Source organism: Scyliorhinus torazame, chromosome 17 (genome assembly GCF_047496885.1).
Source record: "Scyliorhinus torazame isolate Kashiwa2021f chromosome 17, sScyTor2.1, whole genome shotgun sequence".
Classification (NCBI taxonomy): Eukaryota; Metazoa; Chordata; class Chondrichthyes; order Carcharhiniformes; family Scyliorhinidae; genus Scyliorhinus; species Scyliorhinus torazame.
The window spans coordinates 159,061,570-159,078,853 of NC_092723.1; the positions used below are offsets into that span (position 1 = coordinate 159,061,570).

Below are 17,284 nucleotides of genomic sequence, written 5' to 3' on the forward strand. Positions count from 1 at the left end.
TGCCCCAACTAAAACTTCTGCCATTACTCGGTCGTATCCCTCTATTTCCTCCCTATTCATGTGCACATCCAGATGTCTCTCCAATGTTGTTCAGGTTCCTGCTTCCACCACATTCTCTAGCAGCATGTTCCAGGCATCCACCACTCACTGTGTGATACACTTCTTCTCCCGTACATCTCCCTTAGACCTCCCCCTCTCACCTTGAGCCTGTGTCCCTTTGTAATTGACACTTCCACCCTTGGAAAATGCCTCTGACTATACACCCTGCCTGAGGTGTACTGTTTGCCCTCTCAGGTGAACATTAAAAAAATCCCACGGTATATTTCATAAGAGGAGCAGAAGAATTCTGCCCAGTGTCCTGGGCCAGTATTCATCCCTCAAACAGTATCCCTAAAATAGATCATTTGGCCATTAGTCCATGCCATTGTGGGATCTTTCTGCACAAAGTGAATTTCTTCTGACATTACAACAGTGATTATATTTCACTGGCTGCAAAACACTTTGGTACGACCGGAGGTTGTGAAAGGCACTCTACAAATGCAAGTCTTTGTTATATGTTTCATCAGTAAAATCTCAAAGAATGTAGTCACTGTCCGTGTGGAGTTTGCACATTCTCCCCTTATCTGCGTGGGTCTCACCCCCACAAACCAAAAAGATGTGCAGGGTAGGTGAACTGGCCATGCTAAATTGCCCCTTAACTGGGAAAAAAAGAATTGGGTACTCTAATTTTACTTTGAAAAATCTTAAAGAAAGCAGCAACTTTATTCAGCTAACGCTCACAATAGAAGCATTATTGTAATTTCTATTTCTGTCTTCCACCCTCAGAATCACAAATCTAACCTGTAATGAACTGTTGCACTATATCATCAGATCTGTGCAATCGATGAAGCAATGAAATATTTTAGACATAAGCAATAGAAAAACAACCCACAACTACAGGACTTGGAAACAGGAAACCAAAATGTTGTGATTGCTAATAGTAGACATCATAGTCAAACCTCAAGTACTGTTGAATTGTAATTCTTTATAACTGTCAGATTAAATTCAAGCCACAACTGAAACTATACATGATAAAAATGGAAACCTCTCCATTTCTTCCAGCAATGTTGTGTAAATCTACAGTCACCACAGCCTCAGGCAATAGCAACTCAGGGTCACAGTTTGGAGTCAGTTTGTTACTCCATTACTGTGGTCACCATTAGCAGACCACAGTGGCTATCTGCTGACAAGCAGCACATTGCACAACTTAGCTGACCACTTAGTTCAGGAGGAAAGGGTGCACAAAATTATCTCTTGTATTCTTGTGTTAGATGGAACTAAAAATGAGCAGCTCCTGTTTACACTGGCATGAATGATCCTAATAAACCGATGCAGTCACAGCTCAGATCCCCTGGGTTGGAGATGTTTTATCGTGAGAACTTTTGTGGTATGCAGCAAGTCTCTGCCAACATTGACCAACACCACAGCAAAATAAATTCAGATTGCCAGCACAATCAAGTGTCAGCTTTAACCCAAATCTGAAGAGTGTGTACGGCCACAATCCAAACCACAGGCACTCCACCAGTCTTGTAGCACCCCTAACACTGGTCCCTATTTGTCAAAGTAACTTCAGGATCCTTTTTTTCATAAAATTAATGAATCTTTAAATACAGTTACAGGTCGTAAAAAGTTAATTTAAATTCTAGGATTTGTTAGGAAGCATCATCTAGCAGATCAGAGGGTAAAGATAATGAAACTATTATTTACAAGCAGGCTCGGCAATCTCCCACAAGGCAGAGGAAATGAGTCAGTATGCTCAGACTTAATTTCTTTTGACTTGGCAACAAGGGGAGAAAAATAGGGCAACGTATTGCAGAATAGTGGACAAGTACTCATCATATTTACCTGCTCTTCTTTACAACTGCCTATTACCCCACACATATTCTTCCCTTAGTTGATGAGATTAATAAATAAACAATATTTTCGACATTTTATTAATCAGTTTCTTCAGAACTCTTATATGCCCCTATTTCAGTGATATGGCATCACACACACACAAAAGGAGTGGGCTTCTAATAGATATTCCCAGATTTCTTCATTAATCCAACCAGCTAAGGGGTTTACACAGATTGATGAGATTCAAGGGAAATGGACTAATTACATGAATAATGTGAGGAATTATTTATGGTCTTGTTTACAGACACAAATGCATTCTTGTGGTCAGAATAGTAATCCGAGAAATTGAGCTAAGAGATGTGGAGTGAGGGGTGAGCAAGAGGGATAGATGAGATATCCAGAGGGTGATGAAATAGATAGGATAGAGAAACAAAAAGAGAGGGGAGAATAAAGGAGGAGGGAGGGAGAAAAAGACAGAGAATTGTTCCTTAAAGGACTGGCAAATCAACTGGCCAAGCAGCATTGCTTCCCGATTCCTGAAATGGCCTAGAATTGTCATTTCTCATCCTGTTATGATGCACAATTTGTGCTCTGCTGCAATGATTTATATCAGCAATTGATCCACTATTGTGTCCCTTCAGCTTTAATTTGAGGACCGAAGGGCATCGCGTACCGTTCAATAGAGTTGAAATAATGAGAATACCCTCGTGTCCAACAAGCCTTTTCTTTAATCCAATTGTCTCCTGCAAGCAAATGCTATTTAAGATAAAAGTACCGTCAAAATGAACCTGGATTTTAAGTAAATGTTCTTTTTTTTTTTTTAAATCAATAAAAGGACAGCATGCGCAGTCATTGACATGTAGCACAGATTACATTCACTGGATGAGAATGGCTTAAGATGCTGTGCGTTTGCTAGGTTGCTTCCTCCTCACAGTAATGAATGTACAGGCTATTACTGATTGAACAGATGCGTTGCCACTAGGCTGTTCATCCCAAGCACTATTTTGTTCTGCCCGACTAATTCCTGCTATAATACTCAGGAAATCAATAGTGGGATATGATGCAACACCATCTTAATGCACAAAAGGTCAAATGACAAACTGATTTGATCAAAACCAGCCTCAGCTTCTTCAGCAACAGGATTATTAACTGTGTTACTGTTTATCAATATGCACACATGATAAATGAGGTTTGATCCAGTTCTACACTGCATCCAGGAAGCAAACAGCCACCAGCTAAAGGTTGTTGGGACAGCTTTGCCTCTTAGTATCCTCTAGAGTTAATAAACTGAGCAGTGGGACACAAACTAATGTTAGGTAGCTGCTTTGAGCATATTTCTTGTAACATCCTTTTTTTAAAAAATGTTTTTATTCTCCATTTTCACATTTTCCTTCAAAATTTACACCCCACCCACAAACAGTAAACGGTAACAAATACAAATCAATCCCCTGAACAATACCAACGATCCCATCCTCCCACCACCCCAAACAACGGCCCACCTGTCAATATATGCATCCAATAAAACAAACCCTCCCACGGTGGAAAAAGAGGAAAAAGAAAAAGTAGTCCAGGACCGCCCATGGTTACCATTGACCTACAGAGTCCACTCCCCCTCCCCCCCCCCCCCCCTACACTCAACGCCCTCCAACCTCTGAAAGAGTACCGTACATGATACCCAAGAGTTGTACACCCCCCCCCCCCCCCCCCCCCCCCCAGTCTCCAGCTCCTCCCATCCACTGCCTCTTGTAAAACTCCTCCCCCCAACTTTCCACCCCGGCTAGGCCACTCGGACCCTGTTCTGCCAGGCTCCGATGGCCGCAGCCCCTCCCCCCACCTCACTCCCGTTCACTGGCCGGCTTAAACCGGCCAATGTGGAGGCCCCCCGCCCAGGTCCCTTTCCCCCTTGCCCGGCCCTAGGAAAGCCCAGAAATCTTTTAGCACACAAACCCCGCATATCCACCCAAAGAGCCCTCATTTCGAGTGAAAGTCCCATCACTTCCCTTGTCCAAATATATACAACATTGGCTCCTTTAGCCCATACACCCGCACGCAGTGGAACAAAAAAAAAAGAAAATACAGTCATGAGGTCACATCGGCACATGGCCATTTCTCAATTTCTCAGTTCTGCCACAGTCCTTCTGCCTTCGCAAACTCCTCCGCTGCTTCCGCAGTTCCAAAATAAAAGTCCCTGAGCTTGTAAGTCACTCAGCTTCGCTGGATATACAATGCCGCACTGCACCTTGCTAATGTACAGTGCCCTCTTCACCCGGTTGAAGGCAGCCCGCCTCCTTGCCAGCTCCACCGTAAAGTCCTGGTATACACGTATACCAGCTCCAGCCCACTGCACCACCCGCTTCTGCTTGGCCCAGCTCAGGACCTTCTCCTTCACACTGTACCTACGGAAGCACAGAGTCACTGCCCTTGGCGGCTCACTCTCCTTTGGTACAGGCCTCCACGACCGATGAGCCCGATCCAGTTCATATCGGGAGGGATCCTCCCCCTCCCCCAATAGTTTCGCCAGCATCGTGGCAAAATACTCAATCGGCCTCGGTCCTTCAACTCCTTCGGGCAGCCCCACAATCCTCAAATTCTGTCGCCTGGATCTGTTTTCCAGGTCTTCCATTTTTCCTCGCAGATCCTTGTTAGTATCCATCACCTTCCGCATCTCTTTCCCCATCGAGGCAAGTTGATCACCGTGCTGCAACAATGTCTCCTCCACTTCCTTCAGCGCCTCCCCTTGCTCTCGCATCTCCGCCACTGCGCTCGCCACTGCGCTCGCCACCTCCGTCCTCACCGGGGAAACCGCCTCCTCCACCAGCACACTCAAAACCTCTCTCATCTCCTTCCTCATTGTCTCCATGTATCTTGTAAACTGCCTTTCGAATTCCGCAGCCATCACCTTAGTTATTTCTTCAGCCGTAAGCAATGCGGCCTCCCTTGGTGCTCCAGCCTCCATTTTCCTTGGTGACCCCGCGGTGACCTTTCCACTCCCCGACGGACCTTCAGCTGTTTCCTTTGCGGACGATTTTTTGCTCACCCTCGACATTTTTCTTCACTGTGCCTTCACTGTTTCTTCCTGCTTTTGCCACCTCCGTGGACCCACCGGGCTTAAAGCCCCGAAAATGCCGTTCCCGAACGGGAGCCCTCCATTGTGCGGCCGCCTCCCACCCGCCGTCACTGAAAGCTCTTGTAACATCCTTAAGAGCAAATAATGAATGATGACAACAACAGATGGCGACAAGTACCTCTAAATAGAATCCCCACATTTCTGCTAAACTGATCCGTAAAGAACACCGAAAGGGAAAAAAGAAAAGCTCCTCCTACAGTGCATCACCTGTCCGACTGAAGAATTGTATGAACCCATTGAGGCAATTATCTGTGTGAAGGTAGCTGTACAATAAACTTGGCGTTATACTGCCAGGAAACCAGAGGTAGGTTTAAGTGAATAAGGTACAATTTTAAGTGGGTTTCATTTTGTGTTTTTGTGTAGGAAAGGGTACAGCTCTGGTTAGATTTATGTTAAACAAAAGTGTTTGCATGTATAGGGGTTTGTGGCTTCAGTTCAAACTGTGGTGTATTGTGCTGAGAGAGTTTATGACCTATAAAGTAAATAAAAGATTGGAGAAAGAATGAGATGTTTCTTAGCAACTAAGGCCACTTTTAGGGAAAATAACTTTTTAAGTTTAGTTCTAATTGGAAGCCAGAGTAGAAGGAGCTTCGCAGTGAGAGAAGGATCATTCATCTTTCACAGCAGCAAAGCCATACAATGGAGTGTGGGACAAGGAAACAAATGTCAGAGCTAGTTTAAAAAGCTAGTTAAGGAAACTAGAGGAATTATGAGACATTTTCAGGAAGTCTGAAGTTAAAGCGACAGAGGAAACTGGAACAGGACACTGTTCATTGAAGCCACAGACAGAGCTGAGAAGGAGCTTGCTAATGAGGAGTCAGAAAGATATCTGAAGTGATATCTCATCTGGATCTCAAAGTTTGTATAAAAGCATTCAAGACAAAGGGATATTGAAAGGAGAGTTGTAAAACCTGGAATCAGATCCTTGTTGAGAGAAAGCATTGCTTGAAAGAAGATTCTAAAGCATGTCTTTTTGAGAGTGAAGTTTGGAATCATGTGTGCTGAAGCCAGAGTCCAGTGAGAAAAGCTGGCTCATGGTGTAAGAATCATCTGGGGAGACTTGGGGAGAAATCCACATTAGTTCACTGGGTTTCAGAGTGGAGTGCCTCTGACCACAGTCAGCCTCTGGGTTTAATGGGACTGAAGAGAACATTATAACTATGACATATTTTGTAACCTATGTTATCCTTAACATTTGTGAAGACAAGTGGGACTGAAGGAGTATTGTATTAAAGTCAACTTTATTAAGTGTTTTTTTGTAGTTAGTTAATTGGCAGGCCTGTGACTCTGTTCTTCCATGTTTTCTGAAAAAAGGTAAAGGTAACAGTCTTTTGAGCCAAAGTACCATTCTGGGATCTTCCCGTCCACTAATAACATCAAATGGGATTGTAACAATATTGTGGTGGTATGTATTAGGGTCCCATTTGGCGTCACGAACGGGGTCTTGGTCTTCCAACGGGAGATGGACCGAATGGTTGACTAGCACGGGTTGCAGGCCACGTTCCCGTATCTCGACAACGTAACCATCTGCGGCCACTATGTTTACGGTCCGGGGGGGGGGGGGGGGGGGTGCCGGGGAGTTGGTCGCGACGGGGGTCCACGGAGCCCAAGGGGCTGCCGCGCGGTCGGGGCCGTAGGCGCGGGCGTTTTGGGAGGCCACATCAAGGGAGGCTGCAAGGACCCGTGCCTCTGAGAGTCCTAGCGACTCTCTTTCTAAAAGTCTTTGACGAATTTGGGGAGAGTTCATACCTGCCACGAATGCATCAGGAGTTAGCAGGTCCGTGTGTTCGATCGCGTTCACCGCCGGGCAGTTGCAGCCTCGTCCCAAAATTAGCAGCGCGCCGTAGAATTCCTCGAGCGATTCTCCGGGAATTTGCCGTCTCGTCGCGAGTTGGTGGCGCGCGTAGACCTGGTTTACGGGCCGAACGTAGATGCCCTTCAGCAATGCGAGCGCCGTCGGGAAATCCTCTGCGTCTTCTATTAGTGAGTACATTTCCGGGCTTACCCTCGAATGCAGGACCTGCATTTTCTGCTCTTCCGTGATCCGGCCGGGGGCCGTTCGGAGGTAGCCTTCAAAGCATGCTTGCCAGTGTTTGAATACGGCCGCCGAGTTCGCTGTGTGGGGGCTGATCTGCAGGCACTCCGGGGCGATCCGGAGCTCCATAGTCTTTTAAGCTCGCTTAATAATTTGTCCTGGGGACTTACGCGAGACGAGAAGCGATGAAGTCGATCTAGGCTTTATTAAGTGAGACTTGTCCCCAGCCCTAGCTGCAGGATCCCACTCAGTGGAGATCAAAGGATTCTGCATCGCAAACTTAACGGTGCAAGGGAGGGAGTTTAAGAACTACAGGCTCTACGTCCTGCCCCAACTCTGCGCGCCCACATTACTGGGATTAGACTTCCAGTGTAACCTTCAGAGCCTAACATTCCAATTCGGCGGCCCAATACCCCCACTCACTATCTGCGACCTCGCAACCCTCAAGGTTGAACTGCTGTCCTTGTTTGCAAACCTCACCCCGAATTGCAAACCCGTCGCCACTAGGAGCAGACGGTACAGCGCCCAGGACCGGACATTTATCCGGTCTGAAGTCCAGCGGTTGCTGAAGGAAGACATAATCCAGGCCAGCAATAGTCCCTGGAGAGCCCAGGTGGTAGTCGTGAAGACCGGGGAGAAGCAAAGGATGGTCGTAGACTATAGTCAGACCATCAACAGGTACACGCAGCTAGATGCGTACCCTCTCCCCCGCATATCCGACATGGTCAATTGGATTGCCCAGTACAAGGTCTTTTCCACCGTGGACTTCAAGTCCGCCTACCACCAGCTCCCCATCCGCCCAGGTGACCGCAAGTACACCGCCTTCGAGGCAGACGGGCGGCTATACCACTTCCTAAGGGTCCCATTTGGCGTCACGAACGGGGTCTCGGTCTTCCAACGGGAGATGGACCGAATGGTTGACCAGCACAGGTTGCAGGCCACGTTCCCGTATCTCGACAACGTAACCATCTACGGCCACGATCAGCAGGACCACGACGCCAACCTCAAAGTTCCTTCAGACCGCAAACGCCCTGAACCTCACATATAATGAGGAAAAATGCGTTTTTAGCACAAACCGTTTGGCCATCCTGGGATACGTAGTGCGCAATGGAGTGATAGGCCCCGACCCCGAACGCATGCGCCCCCTTATGGAATTTCCCCACCCCCACTGCTCCAAAGCACTGAAACGTTGCCTGGGCTTCTTTTCATATTACGCCCAGTGGGTCCCCCAGTACGCAGACAAGGCCCGCCCGCTAATACAGTCCACTACCTTCCCCCTGTCGACAGAGGCTCGCCAGGCCTTCAGCCGCATCAAAGCGGATATCGCAAAGGCCACGATGCGCGCCATCGACGAGTCCCTCCCCTTCCAGGTCGAGAGCGACGCATCTGATGTAGCTCTGGCAGCCACCCTTAACCAAGCGGGCAGACCCGTGACCTTTTTCTCCCGGACCCTCCACACCTCAGATATCCGCCACTCCTCAGTGGAAAAGGAAGCCCAAGTGGAAGCTGTGCGACATTGGAGGCATTACCTGGCTGGCAGGAGATTCACTCTCCTCACCGACCAACGGTCGGTAGCCTTCATGTTCGATAATGCACAGCGGGGCAAAATTAAGAATGACAAGATCTTAAGGTGAAAGATCGAACTCTCCACCTTCAATTATGAGATCTTGTATCGTCCAGGAAAGCTGAACGAGCCGTCCGATGCCCTATCCCGCGGCACATGTGCCAACGCACAAATAGACCGCCTCCAAGCCCTCCACGAGGACCTCTGCCACCCGGGGGTCACTCGATTCTACCATTTCGTAAAGTCCCACAAACTCCCCTACTCTGTGGAGGAGGTCCGTACAGTCACCAGGAACTGCCACATCTGCGCAGACTGCAAACCGCACTTTTTCAGGCCGGATAGAGCGCACCTGATCAAGGCTTCTCGTCTCTCGTAAGTCATTGTGCGCTACAATTATGATCTCAGAAACCATAGTCCATGCTGCAAAGCACACTCTGCACAATAAGGTGCTAGTTTTCCCCCGTTCCTGAGGAAAACCTATTGAGGAGCAGATGTATAAAGCTATAACTTTAAAAGTTATATATTTTATTAAAGATTTTTCGTAGATAACACAATCTCAAATTCAACACAGCCCTGAAAACAATCCATACATAGTACATTTGTCGTGTTAATAACAAAAAACACATTCAACCACGCTTATAACGTCCCTAGCCCCACAGCTATACCCTACCCCACCCACCCTCCCAATAGCTGATGGTGATTAATTCTTTGACGTATGAGATAAATGGCCCCACCTTAGGTAGAACCTCTACCCATCCCCGCTAACGATATACTTGACCCTTTCTAGGTACAAGAACGCCATATGGTCACCCAACCAGACCGAGGAACTAGGCGCAACGGAACACTCCATTGTAGCAGAACTCACCTCCGATCAGTGAGGCAAAGGCAAAAGCATCTGCCTTCACCCCGGACTGCAGCCCCAGCGAGTCCGATACCCCAAAAATGGCCACCAACAGATATGGTTCCAGATCAATGTTAAGAACCACTGATAGGGGGTGCTGAAGAAGGAGACTCAAAAGCTCATCATCTTTGTACATGACCAGAACACGTGGGTGTGATTAGAGGGTCCACTGAAAACCCCTCCCAGCTGGCAAACCATCCCTCCATAAACAGATCCCTAAAGCAACTCTAGTCCCTTTCCTTCCCGTACCTTAAAAGTTGCACTCAAACCCGATGGTGCAAACACATAGTTACCTCATACAAGGACCAGCAATGAACAAACCTTTAACTTAAAGACTGCCATTGAGGACACAAAGAACGCAATTTTAACTTGCTCAAAATCGATTTACTTACACGGAGATAGTCAGGCCCAATAATCCAGAAGATCAAAACATGTCAGTTTTAACTCACAGAATCACAGCACTGTTACAGCGCAGGAGGCCATTCGGTCCATCATGTCTACACCAGCTCTCCAAATGAGCAATTCACCCGAGTGCCATTCTTCTGCCTTTGCCCCATAACCCTGTACATTTTGTTTTCAGATAACAATCTAATTCTCTTTTCAATGCTTTGATTGAACCACATTTTCAGGCTGTGCATTTCTGATCTTAACCACTGGAATGGTCACCTTTTTTTCGCAACAATGTTGTTTTCAACAAAGATCCAGCTGTCTCCTCTTAGTCCCTCTTTCACCAAGTCAGTATCTGATGCTAAGGTGCAGCTTTATAAAGGTACCAGCCGTCCTCTATCACCCCATCCAAAGGTTAAAGCATGTGTGAACCCCAGATGTTAAATGTTAGTAAGCAGTTCATTTTCACATAGCATCATTGCCGGGGCCAGTCAACCAATATCCCAATATCTAATTAAATTCCAACAGCATCACTGGGTAACGCACGAGTGGAAATCCCAGTCAGAAATCATAGGATCACAGAGGAACAGACTATTTGGCCCAACCATCCATGCCAGTGTTTATGCTCCACTTGAGCCCCCTCTCATCTTTTCTCATCTAAATCAAGCACAGCAACCACCCATTCCCTTCTCTCTCATATGCTTGTCTAGTTTCGCGTTAAATGCATTTATACTATTCGCTTCAACCACTCCCTGTAGTAACACGTTCGCACTACTCTTTGGGTAAAGAAATTATTTCTGAATTCCCAATGGATTTCTTGGTGACTCTCTTATATCAATGGTCTCTCGTTATGCTCTTCTCTATCAAAGAATTTGCAGAATTTTAAAGACCGCTATTAGGTCACCCCTCAGCCTTTTTTCCAAGAGAAAAGAGACTTGGTTTGTCAATCCTTTTGTGATACGTATACACGTACCTTTCTGTATAATTCCTGTAAATTTTCTCTGAACCATCTCCAGTGCCTCTATATACTTTTTATATTATGGCAACTAGATCTGCATGCAGGTCGAACCAAGATTCAATTCAGATTAGAGACAATTATGCTGTCACCCATTGCCTTCCAGCTGAAACTTGAAATTTACCACAAACATTGCAACTTTCTCGCTTTATAAAAGTTAACATTAATTTCAGAGCATTTATGTAACTTCATGCAAGTTTCTAAACTTTAAATGTCTAATTTGTGACATCATCACTGCAGAGATTTAACCTGCAGAATTTCAGTGAAGTAATACTGTTCTGTCCAGTACATAAAACAGAGTCCAATAACTAGTTCACTGTTATTGCAACATTCAGTTTCAGCTGTCTTCCATCAATAGATACCAAGATAGTGGATCTTTAACCGCCAAACATCCCCATCTCCTCCCAGGCAAGCTTCATTGTGTGATGGTTAATACTGTGAGGAATGGGAGGATTTAAAAAATATATATCAAAATAAAATAAACACACATGTCACATCATGGAAGTTATAAATTCAGATCAGATAGAAGAGAAAATCTGAGGAAAATGGGCTAAGTGTAACAGAAAAATTACTTAATGTTTTCAGTGAAACTGGATCAGAGCAATGCATATTTATATATTTTACATCAAGGCTTCATTTGGGATTTTCAAAGCAGCAAAGGATGATAATCATGCACTACCGTCACAGTTATTTGGCCTAACACCCAGGTGAAAAACAATCAAGTTCCCTCTGAATAGCACAGTAAATCATTCAGTTATATCAAACGTGGGCATCTAGGGATGGGCAATAAATGCTGGTCATGCCAGCAATTCCCAGATCACAAAAATTAATCTTTTAAAGCCTGCTGCCCAAGGCCAAGGGATAGTCAACACAAGACCAAATTGCAATAAAACATGTTTTGTCCACAAACTCCCACATTGCCTGTACTGACACATTTATTTGATCAAGTTTAAATTATGGACAGATTAACCTAAATATTTACCTGATTCAAATTTCCAACTTTTAACACTATTCGTTATGCACTCCGTGACAGTAAATGGTTGCACCCATCCCTCCACTCACTCAATATCATACTTGGAAGGCATTATTGGGTGCATGTGCTTATTTGAGCACAAGCACGAGCAACCGTGCTTTACAAAACTGCCCAACTGACTGTCCGTAGAAAGCCAAGAGTTCAATTCAATTAATGTATACTACAAATAAAAACACAACAACGGGCAATCTGCAGACCTAGCACGAGGTCTGCTTTAAAAAAGCTGATCTTATTATCCCACCACCACACGAATGACTACCATATAAGTCAATACTGGAGAAAGGTTCAATCGGGATTAAACTGTTATGAACAGAATTAATATAGTCATGATTTTCTAACTTTAATCATAAGGCTCAATATCATCCTCCTACTGAACTTCCAACAGTCCAAATAAGGAAAATGCTTTGGACATAGGGCTCATTTGTCAGTAGCCACATTAAAAAAAGCACAGGATGAGAAACCGATCAGCTGATGTAGGCTGAATAGGTGATGTTAAGGACACGAGAGATTTCAATCTATACTCATGTTGCTCAGAAAATTTCCATAATCAGAAAAAGATTTTTTAAACACAAGGAATAACTTCATCAATTGTCATTTCAGAACGACAATCAAGAACTACGGGGGCGATTCTCCAAAATGGAGACGAAGTGTTCACGTCGTCATGAACGCCGTCGCGTTTCACGATGGTGCGAAACGGGCATGGGGACGACCGATTCTGTCCCCCACCGGGGGGGGGGGGGGGCGCTGGAGGCCAGCCCACCAAACGGTGGGCCCCATCGGAGGGGAGGCCGGCCCCGCCGATCGGTGGGCCCCGATCGCGGGCCAGACCCCATCGGAGCCCCCCCCCCCCTCCCCTCCGGGTGAAGGAGCGCTTTTTCCTGCCCCACAGGCCGCCCCCCGACCCTTTGCACATAGTTCCCACCGGCAGCAACCAGGGGTGAACGGCGCCGGCGGGACTCTGTCGTATCCGCGCGGCCGCTCGGCCCATCCGGGCCGGCGAATCGGCGGCCCCACCGATTCCTGCGGCCCGCGGCTAGCGCCGCGTCAAACACACCTCGGAGAATTGCGCACCGGCGCCGTGGCGCGGTTACGCCGATTCTCCGGCCCGGCGCGGGGCTCAGGCCCCTATACTTTCACACACAAAAAATCTTTGATATCATTGAACAAAGCAAAGGTTGTTTCCTGGAGAGGTTACTTTGTCTGTCCTGGCCAATATATAAACATTTGCATCTACAGCACAGGCCTGTGGAGTGCTATGAGTGCTGCATACTATGGATTAACTGTCACCTGGGTGACGAAGAACATTGTAAATCAGATTCTAACCAGTTCTCACCTGGATGTTTATTTTCACCTTTGATATTTGATCCAGGAATAAAAAAGGTTTCTAACATTTGGAAACACTGAAGGCAATTTGCTTTCCCGAGTGCTCTGTCAGTAATGTAGTCCATACACTCTCGAAAACTCACAAGGCATATTAGTGCCTGAGCTCACCCTGCATTTATATGACAATCCTTTATTCCTCCCTTTATAAAAGGCATCAGCCCAGTTAAAATTTATAAAATTCATAAACTAATATTTGCACAGTATCAAGGCTGTGATTTATAGCCCACAACAGAAGATGACCAGAAAACACACGCGTGACCAGCAGGCTGCAGTCAGCAAAGATAATAATCCTGTCAAGTTTCTCAATGCCTCAGTTGGTAAAGGCATTACCCAGTATGTCACTGAGTCATAAGGATGAAGAATACCAACAGAATCAGTGACAGAAGCAGAATCCATAAAAGCCTTTATAAATATTTGAGAAAGGCTTAAATAATAATAAGGAAAGGGTAGCAGAAGGGAATAAGGTGAAGAGCCAGCACAGACACAATGGTCAGGTGCTGTAAGATTCTGGGTTTTATGTCCTTAGTTTGATGTTCAATCTGAGCCAAACACAATACAGAAAGAGGCAACAATCATTTGCTAACATTTCTATGTTGCTGCATAGGTTTTAATTTAAATTGTATGGAAGCCAGAGCCCCAGGTTATTGAAAAGTAAAATGGAAAACAGGCTACTGCAAGAATTTCTTCTGCGTAAAAAGATAACAGTGGATTTTTATTAATTGATTTTCAGAAGACATTCCTGTTCACTGTCATGTGTGCAAGCAGTGAAGTAATCGTTCTGACCCTGTGTGGAAGAGGTGCGAAGTTCAAAAGTTTAGTTTAAATGGCTGAGCGGTCATCTAGTGGCGCTCTTTAAAACAATTCGATGCAGGATCTAAAAGTGCTCAACTTAGCTTCAAGTAAGTTTAAGTTTACAGACAAGGGCAGCAGGGCAGCACGGTGGCACAAGTGATTAGCACTGTGGCTTCACAGCACCAGGGTCCCAGGTTCAATTCCCCGCTGGGTCACTGTCTGTGCGGAGTCTGCACGTTCTCCCCATGTGTGCGTGGGTTTCCTCTGGGTGCTCCGGTTTCCTCCCACAGTCCAAAGAAGTGCAGGTTAGGTGGATTGGCCATGATAAATTGCCCTTAGTGACCAAAAAAGGTTAGGCGGGGTTATTGGGTTACGGGGATAGGGTGGAAGTGAGGGCTTAAGTGGGTTGGTGCAGACCCGATGGGCCGAATGACCTCCTCCTGCACTGTATGTTCCAAACTAAACTCTAAAAGGCAGAAAAGGATGGAAATCTCGCCTGCTTTTTGCCATTCTCCCACTGGTGGAGTGAGTGACTAGTTGTGGTGGTCTTGTAATTTTCTGCTGGGGATTGTTATGCATATTTTTTTCAGGGTGATCAGAAACATCGGAGAAAAAAATTTGACTATTTGAATGGAATAAGGTTTCTCCATACTTTTCAACTCATTTTACAACAGGACATCAGTTCCAATTCATGTAAGATTTCAATGTTTCAGTAATCATTTGATACAATATTTGAACACTTACCTTCCTGTGCAAAAGGCACCACCAGTCCTACCTACAAGGGCAACAGATCGTTCTTTAGAACTGAAGTGGACCGTCCCTGTCTCTGCATACCTGGAAGTTTTCAAAAAATTCATGATGTTACTTTCAATTCCACTGTTTTCCTTTCTCTCTTTATCCCCTATCCAAACTATACACATTTATTAACAGAAAAGGAAAGTTCAAAGGGGAGTGTCCTTTCAAAGCATGCTTTCTACTCTACAAAGAATTTTGTTCCATTTTAAGTCAATTTGACTGCACTGGTTCACTAAATTCAGGGAAAGACAGGCAAGTGTGTGGGCCAGCACACTGTGTATTAACTTGAAATGAAATACTTGGCAAAGGAATTAACCTTTACAAAGTGTGACCAAACAGCATCCCCTTTGTGTTCTACAGTTAAGTTTAAGATAAATTTCACAACTGAGACTCAAGTTTTGACCTTACTCTTCCAATCATCCACTTTGCTTCAATTTTTCAAGGCCCGGTAAAGGTACAACCATTATCATTTTACTGCAAAATTCAAATTGACTGTTGTTTCCCATTCAATCAGAATCAACAGCCCTTGGCAAAAAGGAGGATTTACAAAACAATTTAAAGTATCAGAGCTGCTACAGTTAAACAGCCCCCAGGATTGTTAGACCTACACTTACACACAATCTATTATTAATGGTGCAGTTTAGGTATGTGTTAGGGAAAAATCAACATAATACATTTCAGAAGGGAAAGTTAAAGTGATAATACGAATGTGGATTCCTGATAATACGAATGTGGATTCCTGAAGTAATGCCAACAGACCAAGATTATACAATCACTGCTCTGTGCGAAAACTGCAATTCAATTTCCTAGAGTAAAGACTAAGTGATATAGCAGTGTACTGTGTTTGTGGTGGAATGCAGCTTCAACCCACTTTGTTCCCTACAATTGTCCTTTTGAGAGTCCTGGTTCTTGTTGGGTTCAGCTTCTATGTTCCAAGAAGCCCTTCATCCAAATAAGAATATCTAACCACAGGATGACACCACGGATTCAAGCATACACCACATACAAGTCTAGTTGGCTTTTCCCCCACTTGCCCCAGTTTAGGGATACTGAGTGAACATCACAGCAAAGCTTGATTAATGGCACAGACCAAGGAACAAACAGGTTTGTGTAGTTCAGTACCTCATGATGCGACTTCCGGTTGCGGCTATGCAGAGCTAAGTCGCACATTCGGTGGCTCACGCAAAAACGGACTTTTGGGCTCTTTTCAGGGCCCCCAACGGCACTTTTTCGACGTTTCCCGGTGTGGGAAGGAGTCTACAACAGCTCCCCATCCGTATATGGCTTCAACTAGGAGCGGGGCGACAAAAAAGGTGGTGGTGGGCCCGAAGAAGGTGCGAGGGAAGAAGGACAAAATGGCGGCGGGCGGAGACCAGGCAGCGTGGATGCAGTGGGCGGAAGAGCAGCAAGAGGGTATCCAGCGCTGCTTCAGAGAGATTAAAACGGACCTGCTAGAGCCGATGAAGGCGTCTATTGATAAGCTGCTGGAGACACAGACGGCCCAGGGAGTGGTGATCTGCGAGGCTCGACAAAAGATCTCTGATAATGAGGACGAGATCTTAGGCCTGGCGGTAAAGGTGGAGGCGCACGAGCCGATCCACAAGAAATGGCAGGAGCGGTTCGAGGAGATGGAGAATCGGTTGAGGCGGAAGAATCTGCGGATTCTGGGCCTCCCGGAGGGGCTGGACATGGGGGCATATGTGGTCACCATGTTTAACTCGCTGATGGGAGCGGGGTCCTTCCAGGGGCCCCTGGAGCTGGAAGGGGCCCATAGAGTGTTGGCGAGGAGGCCCAAGGCTAACGAGCCTCCGCGGGCGGTGCTGGTGAGATTCCATCGGTTCGTCGATCGGGAGTGTGTGCTCAGGTGGGCCAAGAAGGAGGAGCAGCAGGTGGGAGAACGCGGAGGTTCGGATATATCAGGACTGGAGTGCAGAGGTGGCGAAGAGGAGGGCCGGGTACAATTGAGCGAAGGCGGTGCTGCACAGGAAGGGGGTGAAGTTTGGCATGTTGCAGTCGGCGCGACTGTGGGTTACCTACAAGGACCGGCACCATTATTTTGAGTCTCCAGAGGAGGCGTGGGCCTTTGTTCAGGCCGAGAAGTTGGACATAGATTGAGGGTCGGGATGGGTGATTGGGGACTGCGGTTGATATGCCTTTAACCAAGCCTTTGTATTGCTCCAGGTTTCCTTTTCTCTGTGTTTTTCTCTTTCGGGTCGGTGAGGGTGGCTGGGGCGGGTTGGGCACTGTTTTGGTTGGGTTGGTCGGGGGGGGGGGGGCTCTTGGAGGTGAGATGGGACCCCGCGGGGGAGGGGGAGGCCCAAGTCAGGGGTGAGGGGACCAGGCCTGTAAAAGGAGCTGCGTCAGAGGTGGCGGGGCC

General features: G+C 46.3%; 1 protein-coding gene across 5 annotated transcripts in view; it reads right to left on the reverse strand.

The window, feature by feature from the left end:
• capn15 (calpain 15) overlaps nucleotides 1-17,284 on the reverse strand; it is a 449,339-nt gene that overhangs the window by 292,234 nt on the left and 139,821 nt on the right. For 4 of the 5 annotated variants that reach the window (XM_072481441.1, XM_072481442.1, XM_072481443.1 and 1 more), the window contains exon 2: nucleotides 14,857-14,946. The exons of the other annotated variant lie outside the window; for it this stretch is intronic. Coding sequence is in view for 1 of the 4 variants with exons in the window: in XM_072481438.1 (XP_072337539.1) it covers nucleotides 14,857-14,946 (90 nt within the window). In the remaining 3 variants the exon portion in view is untranslated. The remainder of the gene's footprint in view (nucleotides 1-14,856; nucleotides 14,947-17,284) is intronic. 5 annotated transcript variants of the gene reach the window in all.